The sequence below is a fragment of the Oculina patagonica genome, chromosome 6, assembly GCF_052425735.1.
Source record: "Oculina patagonica isolate OP01 chromosome 6, crgOcupat, whole genome shotgun sequence".
Lineage (NCBI taxonomy): Eukaryota > Metazoa > Cnidaria > Anthozoa > Scleractinia > Oculinidae > Oculina > Oculina patagonica.
In genome coordinates this window covers 5142030-5158986 of record NC_135763.1, presented here as the reverse complement: position 1 = coordinate 5158986, position 16957 = coordinate 5142030, and the positions used below count along the sequence as shown (strand labels likewise).

At 39.6% G+C, this 16957-nt stretch overlaps 2 protein-coding genes across 2 annotated transcripts in view; both read left to right on the top strand.

Annotated features, from left to right (window-relative positions):
* Window positions 1-128: 128 nt before the first annotated feature.
* LOC144658919 (macoilin-like) lies at window positions 129-11133 on the top strand. Its single transcript, XM_078519420.1, has 10 exons — window positions 129-306; window positions 421-562; window positions 736-862; window positions 1120-1249; window positions 4766-4832; window positions 5271-5382; window positions 5978-6468; window positions 6561-6634; window positions 6930-7115; window positions 8565-11133. Exons 1-10 carry the CDS (start codon window positions 227-229, stop codon window positions 9274-9276), a joined length of 2121 nt encoding a protein of 706 aa, XP_078375546.1. The 5' UTR covers window positions 129-226; the 3' UTR covers window positions 9277-11133.
* A 1297-nt stretch (window positions 11134-12430) lies between these two features.
* LOC144656548 (uncharacterized) overlaps window positions 12431-16957 on the top strand; it is a 12328-nt gene continuing 7801 nt past the window's right edge. Inside the window, exons 1-4 of the mRNA XM_078516771.1 lie at window positions 12431-12595; window positions 13823-13922; window positions 14079-14148; window positions 15986-16103. Coding sequence (XP_078372897.1) covers window positions 12527-12595; window positions 13823-13922; window positions 14079-14148; window positions 15986-16103 — 357 coding nt within the window. The 5' untranslated portion in view covers window positions 12431-12526. The remainder of the gene's footprint in view (window positions 12596-13822; window positions 13923-14078; window positions 14149-15985; window positions 16104-16957) is intronic.

The window sequence follows — 16957 nt, the reverse complement described above, 5'->3', positions numbered from 1 at the left end:
TGCGTGTTGTACAAAAATTACAATTTTCTGTCTACCGAGAGAACAGGGGCGGGATCGAGGGAATGGCCGCTATGTCATGACAGCGGTGTGACGTCATCTCACGCAAGCGCAATAAGCGATTACTTAGGGAAATCAGTTTTAGTTGTCCGTTTTCCTCACTGAGTTAATTCTATATTTTCCATATTCACGCTTTCGGAAAACCGCATTCGATGAGCCACACTTCGAAATGAAGAGAAGAAGTATTGATCCTTCAAAACTTAGAAGGCCTTTAAAACGTTCTCGCATCACAGAATCGATTTATGGAAGGTAAAAGTCGAAGTGTTGTTTTGTCGGGTCGTTTGGCCTCTGGCCACTTGCACTTCACACACCACGAATACAGAGTCGGTTTTCTGACTTGTTCTCGATTTTTATTTCTTTTAGTGTATTTCTGTACGTCAGATTTTTCTTAGTATGGATTATGGTGTTGACTGCGGACTTCCTTTTGGAGTTTCGCTTTGAATATCTTTGGCCTTTTTGGCTACTGTTGCGAAGCGCTTACGACTCGTTCAAGTACCAAGGGTTGGTAAGTGAGTTACTTTCACGCAAATTATTTACCGTAAATCAGTCGTTTCTTGCTGTTCATTGGCTCTTTGAGTGATCTCAAGGTTGCTATCATAGATGCGGTTTGCCCAGAAAATTGTCCTAGCATCCGTAATTCTGTTCTAGCCGCTTATTTTTCACGTTATTTTTTTACAGGCCTTCTCTCTACTTTTCCTCACGCTGGCTTTCTGTTCAGACTTAGTATGTTTGATGTTTCTACCCGTACATTGGTTGTTCTTTGCTGCTAGCACATATGTCTGGGTTCAGTTCGTCTGGCATACAGGTAATTCTATTGAGATGATTTTTAGCAGATTAGTACAGCCAGAGGCGGGTATAACTTCATTCACATAAGGAAGATTTTCAATGTTTACATTTCGTCAGGCCGACTGGTGGATCAGATATAAACTTACATTTCGAATTCGGTGAATTGCCGGGAAACAGGATTTAACCGGCGCGAGTTTTTTGCATGTTGGTTTAAAATATACAGCTAAATATCTGTTATTTCTTTTGTCTAATAATCGACTGTTTTAATGTTTTTAGATCGTGGTTTATGCCTACCAACCGTTAGCCTATGGTTACTGTTTGTCTATGTGGAAGCGTCCGTTCGACTTCGCGAGCTCAAAAATCTTCCTTTTCATTTAGACCTCTGTCGGCCGTTCGCCGCTCACTGGTAAGTTTGGGGCTAAACCATAACCTTAAAATCATTTTTATTAAAATATAGGCTAGTTCAGAAATTTTTGTTGAACGAAAAATGATATGAACAGTTCTCAGAGCGAAACGACATTAGACGTCCCTAATTTATATTCTAGTCAGAAATTTTCAGAGGGCAGCTGGTTATTTCATGCAAAGCAGGCATCGTTTTCGTGTCGGAAGTAATGCCCTATTGTATAGTGAGTTAGGCAGCTTTATGGAAAATTTTCTTCAGATATTTGCGTGTTGAAGTTGAGAAATAAACTCACGGTAATTCCCCTGGTCTGAAAATCCCTGTTTTTATCGATAACTAAATTTTTAGCGCCAATTTTCCTGTCGAATGTTCGGGAGTTCTCATTTTACGAGTAATTAATCATTAAACTACGGTTTATTTCCAAATGCCTAAATGACAGCTCAAAGAAGATTTCGCCTTGTTTGAAAAATGATAAAAAAACCTACAATTGTAGTCTGTCGATTTTTTTCATATAAATTATTTTTACATTTCGTTTATGGTTGTTCAATAAAAGTGCATGTATTGTACCTCTTTCCACCGTTATTTTATTTTAACCTGTTTTACATCGATTTATTAATTTAAACCACCTTGATGCAAATTGTTCATTTTCAATTTAGATGATTTGGATAAAATGTAAAATAAAAGCACAGTCAACAGTTCTGTAATAGCTGTAACTTTTATATTTTCTTAAGAGAATGTTAACCATATGCAAAGATGTAGCTAAGAAAACACTAAGTCGGCTCATCAACAAGCCCAGCTGGCTTTTCTGCCTTTAACAGTTCTTATTAAAGTTTACCTAAGTCTTTGTTTTCGTGTGAAATTTCAGCTGGATTTAAGTTCTATTTCAGCCGGTTAAATTAGCCGGCAGCCGGCCTTTAGCGACATCCCTGCATATGCTTTTTTGACGCCAAACTATAACTCACAAGTGGTTTCGCAAAGGCAAAATCATGTCAATTTGCTAATGCCATTGTCAGCAATTTCCAATCCCTTGATCTCCTAGACTTAATTGCTTTCTCCAGTTTTATGCATATGCATTCTGAATTGTTGGTTGATTTGGCTTACTTCCGTTTCCGACTTATAATCTGCTGAGCGCACTTAATAATTGCAAGACTGCCTGTTCTTGTGTCGATTAAGGGCCTCTTCACATGAGCCCGGTTTACGGGCTGTCTCAGTTACCAGGACGGATTTTGACGTCTGTTCATATGGAAAATTTTAGCCCGGTTGACGGGGATAAAATTCAAGAAACGAAGCCAAAATGGCGACACATAAAGTTGCATCTTTCGCGATTATCGTAGCTTTATTGTCCCTTGTAACTTTATTAATAAAGCTAATTCGCATATTTCTGAAGTGGAAATAGATACAAGGCAAAATTAAGCCATTTTGACCACCCAGTTACGAAAGGGAAGCTATTTTCTCAAAAAAAGTTGCGTCCCGGCGGCCGGGTTGGAGTGTTCATATGGGAAAATTTTCTTCCTGGTTGCCGATATCTCGGTTGAAGAAACCGAGATATCGGTAACCGGGCTGGCCCACCTTCTCATATGAACACATCCAAAATTTTACAAAGAAAATAAGAGTGAGCCGAGATCTCGGTAACTGGGCCAGCCCGGTCAACCGGGATCATATGAAGAGGCCCTAAATGAATGAATCAATTCCCTGTTGTCACGGGTTTTAATGCTGCATGTATAAAAGTTAATATACATTCTTTGTATTTGTTATCCAGTCATTTTTCTTAATAAAAATAAAACATGAAGTCAGTCACAACAGTCTAGACTAGCAAAAAAAATCAAGCTAGAGAATGTTCAAGCTGAATAGTCCAGCGGAAAGTACATGTATGTACATTGACAAGTATGTCAAATTGGAAATATAGACTAGAAAATTGAAAAAGTTATTGATTTAGGCCAAGAGATGCATATCCCTGTCATATATGATTGACAGTGCAACTTCTTTGAGCAAACTTTCTCCATGAATCCCATTCACAATCTTTTACGATTGAATTGTGACATGCTTGCAAACATCCTAGAAAAACTTGAACCTAATCCTTCTTTTATGAATTCAGTTTTCTTGTGTTTGTTTCTAAGTAGTGTTTTATGATTTTGTGGATTTAAACAGAAACCTTATGCTTAAATACTTAATTATGGTAACTTTTTTGCCAAAAGTTCCGTATATACATCATCTAACTCCTTGTTACAAGCCAATACAATGGTGCCAATCAAAGTCAATTAATAATATTTTAAGGATATTCGCTCAAAAATCTTTTAACATCATTTTTTTCTAAAACTTTTTCCACTGTGAGGTTATGAGTTACCCATGTCCGAAGTGTTAACAAAAAAGGGGGGTCACTAAAATAAACAGAATAATCTGGTTTCATTACTGAATATGGCTACAGTGTCTGTTAGTCAAAAAATATTGCAAATGAATCCCTTCAATGCAATTTTCGAAGCCAGGTATTGAACTAGCCACCTCGTTGAATGTAAATCTTATTATTTTGGGATCACATTTGCACTGGGGGGGGGGGGATGGGACCAAATTCCCCATGGTAAAAGTTAGACTCCCTCTTTAAAAATCCTGGCTAAGACCCAGCTCTGAAAATTATGGCGTAAATTTTTTTATAGCAAGGCCAGCAGTGACATCAAAACAGCTTTGAACAAGGACTTGCATGCCATACTGTCAGCATGTAGCAATATAATTTGTGTTCAGATTTTTGTTGAATCTCTTTTTCCAAATACATGATTGCTCTATTCAATGTAATAACATTGTTTATTACAAAACACTTTCAATGTTTGTACATGCAATTGTGATATCAAGATTGGTTTTGTTGCTATGACAGTGCAAGAAAACTTTGTTTGAGGCAGGAAAAATCTGTATTAATTAATACTTAGCTTTCAATTTGCTCCTGACCACTGAATGTTCATTCTATTATAGTTCAATTTTAAAAAAAAATTATTGAAGATTCTCTTCTTCTTTATTAAAATCAGTGATATCTAAAAAAAGGTTCTGATGAATTTTCATGGAACCAAAAAAATAGTTACAGATGGGTCGCCATGATCTCTGGGCACAGAACTGAAAAATTCAGTTTTCCATGGGATTTGAAATCCTAGGGCTTGTGCTACATACAGGGTTTGTACGCGTCTTGAAAACCCTTGAATTTCAGGAGTTCGATTTCAAGGCCTTGAAAGTTCTTGAAATTGGTAGTCAACCCTTGAAAGTCCTTGATTTTTTCATTGAACGTCAAAAGGCTTCAAAGCAATGAGAAGACCCCCAAAATGAGCCATTTTTTTTAGTTCTTCAGCAAGCACAGCACAGCAGACTGGAAATTGTTGATTTTGGGTAAATTTCATGAAAAAAAGTGCTTGAAATTTCCAAGAAAGGTCCTGGAAAGTCCTTGAATAGTCCTTGAATTTTTGGCCTGAAAATAAGTGTACAAACCCTGTTTAACATAACTTATTTTTTGTTTGTTTGTTTATGTATTTGTTTATTTTGCAGCATTGGTTATCCTGTGGTGACTCTTGGCTATGGTGTTAAAAGTTATGTAGGCTATAAAATGCGTCAGGTAAGAATAATTTCAAGATTCAATGGGATTTTATGACATTTGTTACATGTTCAGTGGAATGTAGGTGTTTGACTTGAAAAGTGAAAATTACTATAACTTTAGAGCTCTAATCACTCTCATTCACTCTAAAAAAGAAACATTACAAAAACATCAAGCTATTATTTGAATGAAACAATGAATGAATGAAGGAATAAGAACTTCATTAACATGTCAGAATCTCCAAGCGCAACGCACTTATTGGCGACAAGGATAATTTAAATCTTAAGAAATTGAAATGAATTCATTTTTGACCATGTTTTTTTTCATATTACTGGTGTGTTGTCTGTCTCACTGAACTCAAATCGGTTGGAAACTAAAAAACCAAAAGAAAAAGCCTGTGTTGTTCCTCTAATCAGAGCAGTTATTTATCTATTTATTCCTTTTGCATGAAATTTACAGCGACGAGTTCAGCATGTTGCAAAGGAAAATGAGTTTTATATGCAGCTTATTAACCTTGCGCTGCCTCCTGAGACAAATAACCATTCTGAACCACCAGAAAGACCATCCAGAGGTACGAATTTAATTCTTAAGTTTAATTTAACAACGTATTCTGAAACTTTACTTATCTAATGGAAAATTGTGGAACAGCTATGTTAGATAGGAGAGAAGAAACCTGTGGTTTGTAGCATAATGTTGTTAGTATTACATGAAATCTGGAGGCTGTGGGATGAAGTCCTGTTCTGACCACTAGCTGGTGTTGTTCTTGGTAGTCCTGAATTCAACTCCTTGGCTATGCTTGTAAATAGCCAGCTGGTCTGCCTCCTGCCAGTTGGGATTTTTGATCACGCTATGTTCATTTACAATATTTGTTTCAGTGTTTTTGGCCCTGAAAAGCCCTATTTGGAAAGTGGTCAATTAATTAGTTAATTTATGTATTTATTTACCTGTAACCCTGGGTACAGTGTACATGCTATAAACAGCAGTGTACATAGATCTCAAACTAGGGCACGAATAAGGCATTTGTTCATTAAGATTGCGGTGGGATGTTAGCCCCTTTTCATTGACTCTTACACCTTGTGCCAAAGAGTTACTGGTTTGAAATGTCTACAAACTGTCGTTTACTACTTGGTACTATTGACTTTGTTGTGCCATTGATTTAATTGCAGCTATTTGTAATGGTAAAGTTGCAAATGGGGATGTTGTTTTACCAAGAGGGCGGTCTCTACCTGTTATGACAAATGGCATAAACACAAAGACTGACCTTGAACTATTTGTAGCCAAGGAGGCTAGTCGTCGCGGCTTAAAAATAAGTGATCTAGAGGCGAAAGGACATGCTCTGATGAAAGAGCTAGATGTCCTATCAAATCTTGCGTCAAAGAAGTCAAGTGAGGACCATAACTTAAATGAACTTGATAAACTATCTCTGGAAGGAGGAAGTCAAAAGAACAGTAAAGGGGGACAACAGAACCGTGCTACATTCAGTGGAGTGTTTTCAAAGTCATCCAAGAAAAATGGCACGAAAGGAAATGAAAAGTTGAAAGATTACGATGATAATAATGATGACGACGACCATGATGAGTCTGACAGCGATTCTCTGAGTGCGTCCAGTAGTTCCATTAGCAACAGTCGTAAGAACAGTAGGAGCAACTCACCCAAGGTACGGGCAATACTTTGTTGATTTTAATTTAATAGTAATTTCATTTTGTTTTTCCTCTTGTTTCATAGATTTACTTTCTTTTCTCTCTTCAGGGACATGAGAAATCTCAGTCAGTTGACCTTGGACCCAGTCTCTCCTCTCAACTAAAGGAGGAGAAGCTGCTACGGTAAGCGTCTTAAGGCTACCAGTAATTTTTTGTGAAAACAGGGGCAATCCAGGATTTTTTTTAAAAAAAAGGGTGGGGGGGGGGGGGGGTTGTTATCAAACATTTTGTTTAGTCTTTTATTTTAGCCCCAAGTGTTTTTGGGAGAAAGAGCGCCTTCCCCCTGGGTTTTGTTTCTGCAAAAAGGTTGCAAAAATTACCAGCAATTTTTTTATTGACTACGATACAATCCACTTCACTGTAAAAGTTCTCTGTCTTAACACGTAATTTAATGCAAGCGTTGCTTTTCCTGTTTCAGTCGTCGCGCTGAGAGCAATGTAACCCAACTAGAGAATGATAGCAAGCGACTGAGAGTGGAGTTGCAGACCAGTCGACAGGGTGAGCAGGAACTAAGATGTACCATGCACAGCTTAATGGCCAGTGAACGCTCTACTAAGGTTGAACTGCAGCAGTTGAAGTCTGAGTGCGAGATTATACAGCAGAAGTAAGTTGAACCACATCTTGGAGTTTGGTGTGTCTCGTAATGTCAGTGATACTTACAGCCGAGTGAGTGATCGTGGTGACAGGCTTACGAGTTACCACCGTCCAGGTTTTCTTTCTTCTCACTTGTAAACATTAAGGACTCTGGTGCGGCAAAGTCGAGCCGGTGATTCCCTAGTATTGCATTGCGCATCCTTACTGTGCAGAATTTTACTCGTAATGAGCGCGCGCACACAAACAAAATGGCCTCTTTTTTCTATGCTGCTTAGCTCACGAGAGAGATAAATCATCGTTTCTCGTAAACGAGTTCGGTGACCTGTCATTTTTTTCTCTTACTTCAAGAATAGCAATCAAATTATTTCTATAAAATGAATACAGATCAATTTGTATGGCAGAATAATACATTTTCACCGAAAATGTGTACTTTGCCAGTACTTGCAAAGGAATTGTTAAGGAATTATGTGTATATGCAAGGTCTTCCTGCTGCTAAACGAATACGGTAACCCCCCTTTTTATTTCAAAATTTAGGTTCCATTTAGCTAAACAACCAACCGGCAAAGTTTGGTTGTAAATCTATTAGCAGTTCTATTTCACGTGAATTACCTTAAAATGAGAGAAAACCTGAGACAAGGGTATGGCAACCAGTAACCTGAGTATCAGGCCTTCCTAAGGGGAGGGGGAGAGGGTAGGGAAGGAAAGAGGAGAGGAAGGTCTGACTTTCGCGCTTCTACCCTTTCTTCCTTCCCCTTTAGAAAAGCCTGATACTCAGGCTAGGCAACCAGAAAGTGAGGAAGTGAATTGTTAAGACCGAATCCATCAGGAAATCGAGTAATATTAATTTTCTTCTTCAGGACCCAGAGTGCCTAGTGGCACATAGGGCTTTCGTCAGGGATCTCCACTTTTGCTCACGCTCCAAAAAATCTTTCTGCACTGTTCTTCTCCAGGTCTCCTTCGGCCTACTTCTAGTTGAACAAAAATCGAGTACCAGAATAATTTAAATCCTATTGCGTTATTTTCTACCCTTTTTTAAAGCTAAAGGTGTAAGTAATTAACCGTGATAACACCACCAACAACTTCTTATCAGAAGCTGAGAAAATGAATTTCAAAGTTCACAAGAACCATATAAACTATAAGTAAAATCTCACGTGAAGCTTTTTGTAAAATCGTCTTTTAAGCGATTCAGTGGCACATCAAAATTTGTTTTCGATGTTTTGTGTTGTTAGAAATGATTTCTTTTGATAAACAGAAACCCAGTAGTTTGCAATAAGATGTAATTCATTTGGTACATAATTTTGTCTAATTAATACTCGAAGTCCTGGCGGATTCCGTCTTAATAACGAAAACAACGAATGAAACAAGTGCCGTTCTTTTTTTTCCGGCCATTCTTGTCTTTGCTTCCAAAGAATTTATCTGTTGAATTAAATATTGATACTGTTTTATGTTTTCTTCGCAGACTGCAAAGTATGTCCTCGGCTCGGCAGCAAGATCGTAATGCAATCTCTTCTCTGGAACGTAAACTAAAAACTGAGCGAGATGCCCGACTTTTGGCGGAGAGTCAGCTACGCGAGGAGCGCAGACGACAAAAAGCCGAGGACGCGGCAGCGAAGCAGCGCGACGAAACGACAGGTCACGACGCGTGTAACGCGCTCAGGAACGAACTGGAGGAAGATAGTCGTCAGCTGCGCGCTTTGCTGCAAGATAAGGAAGAGGAGATCAAACGTGTCGACAAAGAGGCTGAAACGCTGCGACAGAAGACCAGGGAATACGATAGCATGCAGTTGAAGAAAGAGACAGAGGTGTTAATGTCTGCGCTGACAGCCATGCAGGGCAAGAACACTCATCTTGAGAACAGTTTGAGCTCCGAGACCCGCTTAAAGCTTGACCTCTTCTCGGCTCTAGGCGACACGCGCAGGCAGCTGGAGATAGCGCAGGCGAACCTCAAGACGAAAGATCGTGAGATCGAAACCTTGAAGCTCAAGATCGCTGAAGTGATGGCTGTCATGCCCGCTACTACAACCTACACCACCGGGGACTCCCCTGGGGTTCCGCGCTTCGCTTCCAATCATCTCATCTCTCCAAACCATATCGAGTTGCCCGGCAGTGGTCTGGATCCTCGTGCTCCCAGCTACATTCCTGTGTGTAAGGGTCCTAAGGGGTTGTTGTAAAACGCCCTACCCGACCGAGGAAGGCTTTGTTTGTCGCTACCCCGGTGTTGCTCTTAATTTATAATCTTACTAAGTTATTGGGTTTGTCAGTTGGGTAGCAAAGTCGCAGGGCTTGCTTATCTTAGCTTATATTTCGTTAAAAGTAATACAAGTGTTATCCTTATTTCAGGAAGAAAAGTGTTGTTTGCAGTTGTCAGATTCTGATGTGATAGTGTTACTCTCGCATTCCGAAGCATGTTCGTCACATAGCTGTACGTGAATCTGTATTTGGTTGAACTACAACCGTTCTTAGCAACCCTTTCTACGCCATGTTCACTCATACCGTTCCCCAAAACTCTTCGACTGCTGTCTTTTCTCATGGCATGCGAGATTTAAACACAAGCAAGTGCGATTTGCGCAGTTCTTTCATCTCAGTTCCAAGTCATGGCCGCTCACAGATACCAGAATTGTCGGGTTTGATGCCAAGGTTCTTGCATACAGCAGCCACACACGAGTTATTTGTAGTACACGTGAAGTTATAGATAAAATCCCTCTAAGATTCCTTGAAAAAGGAAAAGCTTTTCAGTTTTATTCTGGGCATAGTGCCGTCTTCCAGTTCTGTGGTTTTTTGGAGGAAATCCTTCAGTCAGTTGTTGTCTCGTTTAAAATGCTTGGTTCGTTGTCAACTTTAAGTGAAGCCAGCCAGTAATCAAGGATTAAGCTCACGCTTGAAAAGTCAGCTGCTGGAACCAACGGCAACGGATTTTAGAGATGATAACAAACCAGGCTAACTCTGTCACCTATAACTAATCTATTTTCAAGCAAGTGAAAACAACGGAATTTGTTACAGTTGGTTTTGATGCTATGCACATTAAAGGGTTAGGTCGCGCTGTTTTACACTACATTGCTGACTAGTAGGTTTAAACATAAATTGTTTTTAGCAGCCGTTGTTTGGGCCCGTCACGCAACGTGGCGTGACGACCCAAATACTGAACGGCTGCCAAGGAGACTAGAGTCCCCATGAGTAGCGTGACCTAAGCGTGACCGAGCCTACTACTACTGAAGGACCCCAGTCAGCCACGCCTTGAAATCCGAGAAATCCGCCATTTTCGATACAATCGATATTATAAAAATTGTATGGTGAGGCAAAATCTTATCGCATCGCTACCAGTAGCCTGCAGAACAGGCGGTTTATTTTACGGGTCGAAGCGCGAAGTGCGAGTTTTTATAAACCGCCTGTTCTGCAGGCTACGCTACCAGTTGTGTTACTGGATTACATGTACCTTTATCCGTTTTCGTTTAGACACACCGCGTGAAATATAATACCGAAAATCCCGAAAGGCGGGGCTGACTAGTGTCCTTAAAAAGGTTATGTGCCAAGTACAAACTTAAAATAGATCTTAAAGAAAAGCGCTATTTCAAAACGTGCTTCTTTTCATGTACATCTGACTGACTGACCTAAAGCAATCTGAAGCGGGCCAAATTTAGCATGATAAACTAACTCGGGTATTTTTTGTTAATGAGACCTTAACCTGTTTATTCGTTGTGTTGAGCAAGCGTATCTGTTACTGTAAACAGATGGGCGTATCATCTGTTTACCACTTCTTTCACTCGGCAATTTCGAATTTGGCTTTTCTGCATGCCTCGTGTGACTTTTTTGAGAGCTTTTCTTGTGTTTGTCTCGTTCTCTCACGAGTTACCAGTGTTTCACAGTCGCGAGCAAGGGACGGTGGGGTCCAAGTGTTCATAACAGTGAGATGTCAACCTTGAACATCCACGCAGAAAAAGGAAAAAAAAGATACTAATAAATAAAGAGAAAAATTGCAGTCAGATATTCATAACCTTAGTTTAATAAATTATGATGCAGTTGAAAACGTTGTGAGTTGAACCTTTCATTGAACTCAACACGATCGCCCCAAAGAACGACTGCGTGGGAGGCTATGTCGCTTGGAGGGCTGTCAGAAAGATGGGAAGTCAAGAGAAGGGGACCGCCCAAATAAGACCATTGTACCCCGTACTACCCTTCTCCCCAGTTTTGAACAAGAAAAGACCGACGTACCTCTTATGTCCTCTTCCATCTGGTCCCCAGAGGCGGCGATCGTCGCCGCGATCTCCCTGGTGCTGACCAGAAGGATCGCGGCCTCTGGGGACGAGAATGCCCCGTTATCTTCAACCAGTCCTCGTCCAGCGGCCCTTTCTCGTTTTGCGAACATGTTTGTTTGTAAGGAGCATGTGCTCCATTGTGATTTCTCACCGTGTCCTTTTGCGGTCCGCCTTTTTCTTACTATTTAGATAGCCAACGAGGCGCGTAGCGCCGAGTTGCCTATAACGATCTCATCCAACAAGCGCGAGTGGAATATTTGTTCAGTTTATTAAAAACGCCCAAAGAATTGCAGTATTTGAGCTCCCCAGCTGTTTTCGTGGACGCGTATCGGCTACCATATTTGTGGTCAATATACCATTGCCCGTTAACCAATCAAAACTCGGGAATTGCAATATACCATTGCTAGTTTTTAATAAAGTATTATAGACTTTTGTTGGGTCTCACCTGCTTAACTTGCGCCGTGCTAACGAAATAACATAAAACCTTAGAAATTATGCAACACCCTAGCCTAACGTTACTGGTTGAAAAAAAGCTCAGTCAACCTTTTTTTTATGGCCAACTCGTTATACGACCAGATTACCGTGGCACATTTGCGGATTATACAGGAATTTACGTTCACAGTAAGTCGACCGTCATAGGCCTAGCGGCGTTTCCATAGTTTTTTTTTAAAAAAAGAAAAAATAATAACTGTGGCGCTAGCGGCGTTACCATAGTGTTTTTAAAAAAGATGAAAAAGAAAAAATAGCTGTGGCCTTAGCGGCGCTAGTTTTTTTTTTTTTTTATAAATAAAGACAAAAAAAAAAAAAAATAGCTGTGGTCCTACTGGCGTTGCCATAGTTTTTTTTTTTTTTTTTTAAAGAAAAAAATAAAGAAAGGAACATAACTGTGGCTCTTAGTACCCTATAAAGTCTTCATGAGAAACTGGGGTAAAAACCCGTGGGGAAGAAAAAAATGGATGAAAGCAGGAAAGACACTTCACTTGTTTGGGACCTGTAACAAAGAATGATGACCTGGCGGTTTTCCGATCCAAGTCCCAGGTTCCTCTGTGAGATTGACAAGAAGGTCACGTGTTACCTTGACACGCGCTCCCGAATATCTTTTCGCTCGCTCCGCAAGGAAAGGTATTGCAACAGAGTTGTAAGTTTGCGAGGTTAAAGTTGTGAAAATATGGCAAAGGCAGTTTGCGTTTTATTGCCCAACGACAGCTCCGTGAAGGGTGTGATCCACTTTGAACAGGTGAGTTGGTAGGTACGGTAGGATTGCTTGAGGAAGTGTGAAGACGTAGGCAATGTTATTCGCTCTCTCTTTCGTGGTCTTTCGTACTGTACAGATCGTCTTTGCTGTCAAAACAACACGCAACATAGGAATGAAATCTGTAAAAGTTCTTCGGGCAAAGCTAATGCTTTTAAACTATACGTTGAAGTCAGTGACGCTATTGCTTAAGTTTTTGCTCTCGTGCAAACCGCCTGTCACTTATATGTGTGCAGTTTTTGACGAGCGAGTAAAACTCAAAGTTGGACAACACCCACACAGCACACCGTTTCCATTGCAAGTCCTAACATAAAGCTGACAGGATTTTAATAATGTGTGCAATTTGCGGACGGAGAATCGTTATTTACAAATTTGAGTAGAGAAAGCTAAACATTTGACCGTGCACGAGATTTATGCGTGTCAGTATAAATATTCAAGCTAATGGCATCCTCCCCCGGCCAAACCCCTCGCCCCTTTCACAGGTAGCGTGCAGTGGGCATTCCACCCCAGTAGGAATGTACCAAGCACGCACTCTTTAACCCTTTGACTCCTGGAGATTTTCCAAAAAAATGCATTTTTTATATGTTTTTGACTTTTTAAGGTCTATTATAAGCTAAAATACCTCCAAATCACTCAAAACGGCCCTCGAAACACAAAATGCATCCTTTTTTCTCACCAGAATCGCGTTTAACAACTTTTTAGCTTGTGCAAGCGCACAAATCAAAATTTTTGGATGATAAACCATCGTACCACTTAAGGCTTTTCGTTTTTTTTTTTTTCGCTTTTCCTTTTTCTCTTCTTCCTTTCTTTTTGCTGCAGTGTTTGGCCTTCTAGCAGGCTTCTTTTTAGTAGAAGAATTACCGCGAAAGCGCAAACTAGGCAAGAACTACTTACCATGGACAAGCAAAGGGTGGAAAGAGGCAATTTTCCTCTGAGTTTTTTGCTTAAATTTTGAAGCGTTTTGGTTCATATTTCAAGCTCCATTAATCTCATCGCGCAGGTTTAGGTATCGTTGGAAAGGTCTTCTTCTGCTTCACAATTTGAGCATAGATGTCGCCTTTCTGGGTGAAAGGTGATGACGTCACAAGCGGGACAAATGCCCGGATCCTTTGTGGCCAGGTCAGGAGTCAATGGGTTAAGCACTGATCATACCCTTGTAGCTCCTTAGATCCTTGGTATAATATTTTACTTTTAACATATGAACTTCAACAGGAGGCCGAAGGAAAAGAGTGTAAGATTACTGGGGAAGTAACGGGTCTTACTGAAGGAAAACATGGATTTCATGTCCACCAGTTTGGTGATGGCACAAATGGTAGGGTCTCTAAGAGGTTTTTATGCATGGTTCAATCCCAATCAAAATTTACAGATTTTTTTTCTAAATGGCAAGTGCGCTTAGACTTGATAACTTGGAATTTACTGTTCAAAATCTTGTATCCATGGTGAGCTGTTTATTTATTTTCATTTTTAGGTTGTACCAGTGCTGGTCCCCACTTTAATCCTACGGGTAAAACTCATGGAGGTCCAGATGATGAAATACGGTAAAAAAATGTTTTTATAATGAAGATGAAGTATTCAACATGATACGAGCATGGGACAAAGAAAAACTCTGAGTCCCCAACGGAAATCGAACCCATGGCCTCCCAGATAGCGGTTGGGTGCTCTAACCAACTAAGCTACGAGAGACTCGTTGTGAGCTGGGCCATTTTTTTTTTAATAATAATAATAATAATAATAATAATAATAATAATATTAAATTATGTTTAATAGACACTCATTGCAGTATAACTGAATTACAGAGTAAAAAACAAGCTAAGGTATAAATATAAACTATTAATTACAATATACTGTATATACAATATAAGGTTCTATTATAAACAAGCTAGTTCGAGATAAATAGCGAAAAGTGACGAAGTGCTGAGAACGCTTCGTTCTGCAAGGCTTGATGGTGCTACGACTTGTGCCGGATCTTAAGTCGTAGTTATGTACAATCTCCTCACTTCGAGGCAAAAGAAAATGAAGAGGGCTATTTACATCCTGAAGTTTACAGACATACTGCTGGCAAAAATGTTGGCGCCGTTCTCTCAATGAAGTGAGGCCGAGCAGCCGTAATGCCTCCTTGTAGTCGAGGGAAGGACAAATAATAAACATGGCTCTCTTTGTAATTTGCTAGAAAATCTTGAGTCCTATTCACCAAGCAATGGGAGTCATAAAAATTGAATTTACTCTTTGTGGCTCTTTCTCGGTGACCTATGGCCAGATAATTGGAGAAAGCTGAAGTTAACAAGGGTAAAAATTGGCATGACAAGTAATTTAATTAAGAGTGGCTTTATATCTACCACTTTTTTGACATAATGTGTGCAGTCGCCAGTCGTCAAGAGACATCTTTCCTTGTGCAGTAAGCAATCCAAATATTGCATCAGTGATGTCCAAAAAACAAAAAAACACACTGGTTTAAACTAGTGCGTTTTTGACTGTCAGTGACATCCATCTCAATTAAGCAATTTTTGGCAAGGGTTTATGGTTCATCTCTAAGAAGGCAAAGATGAACATTTGTGAACAGTATGGAAACTGAATGATGTTGGTTTTGTCAGGGTTCATATGGGTCCTGGAAAGTCCTGAAATTTTATTGAGCCACTTTCCAGGACTGGAAAGTCCTGGGAAAAGACAACCAGTCCTGGAAAGTTCTGGAAATCTGTTCAACTCAAGTAACAACTGAATTCTCAGAACTAACATTATAAGAAATGTACAGACAGTAAGGAGAAATAGCATTTGAGATCTTGGGAGTAAAAGGGTTAAATGAGAATTGGGAGTCCTGGAAAAATAATCAATATGATTCCTTGAAAAGTCCTGGAAAAATACTGGAATATTGTTTATGAAAAAGGGTACAAACCCTGTTTGTTTTTTAAGATATATTTTTACCATTTTGCATGGCTCATTCCATTTTTTGACAAACATACCCCATGTCCCTAACTATTTGACAGTAATACAGTAGAGGCACTATTAAGCAGCCACCTTTGGGGAAATGGTAAGTGGCCGCTTAATTAATAGAGGTTGGCAGCTTAATAGGGTTCAAGGAAGTTAGCATAAGGCGTGGTAAAAACATCACTTTATTTCCAAAAAATCAAAGGTGGTCACTTAGCTTAGTGACAAAAGAATCACTTCAAGAGAATGTTTTAAGTTGTCACTGCCGCTTGGCTGCAAAATAAGAGTTTTATTTACAGTGTTATATTGGCAATACTTTGGGGACTTTGATAACTGGCTGCTTAATAGGAAGTGGCCACTTACCGGTAATGAGTGGCAACATAATAGGGGTTCGACTGTAATATAAGTTGTTAGATTTGTGCATAACTCTGTCCTCCTTGTATCTTTTTACAGTCATTATGGGGACCTTGGTAACATCACAGCAGATAAAGATGGTAAAGCAAAAATTGACATGACGGACAAACTAGTTTCCATTATTGGAAAGGACTCTGTTGTTGGACGCACAATTGTGGTAAGTAAACTATGATCCTTAACTAATGCCCATAATGTTTGCATTAGGTTAAGATGACTATTTGTAGGCTAAAAAAACAAACATTTTTTAATTTGAACTTAATTTCAAGGAGGGTACATACAACTTTTTTTCAAGCCTTGTCAGCTGGCCTCTTGTTGTGGACAGGTCATTTTGTGGAGCATTCATTGCCATTTATGCAATCATTTTAAAACCTCCTAAGCACAGGCAAAAATATTGTTACCTGTCAGGCTGGCCCAAGAGATTAGTATACATCACTTTCATTATTGAACAAGCCATTAAAGAAAGTGGTGAGTGGAGAAGAGATGTAACTTTAATGTTTTTTAAAAGTGTGTGTGTGTGGTGTGTGTGGTGAGGGGGGGGGGGGGGGGATCAAAAGAGAATTTTAAAGGGCTTACATTTTCAACAAAAACAATGTTACCGAAAAATCATTCACTGTGTAACATGGTACCAGGGACGATTTTTTGCGCAAAATTTTACTTGGCAACACGTTGCGAGTTTTTGAAACCAAGTCAAAAACTCACGAATATTTAGCAGGGTTGAAAATAAAATTTCGTTTTTAGCCTGAATTTGTCGGCTTTTTTTTGTCAAGGCTCATTTTCCCGGCTGTTAGGTTAGAGAGCTATGCATTTTCAAGGGACACAACCATCTGCATACATGACGTATCCAGATGCATTCTGGGGCGATTTCAAACACAGTCGGCCATTTGCAAGTTTTCCGAAGTGATAGAATATTTTACGGCAAAGCAAAAGAATGGATTGGAGCAATGTGACTTCTTTTCCTATTTTGAATGTTTGAGGAGCAAATAAGATCTTCAATATAATTTTCTGGAGGGA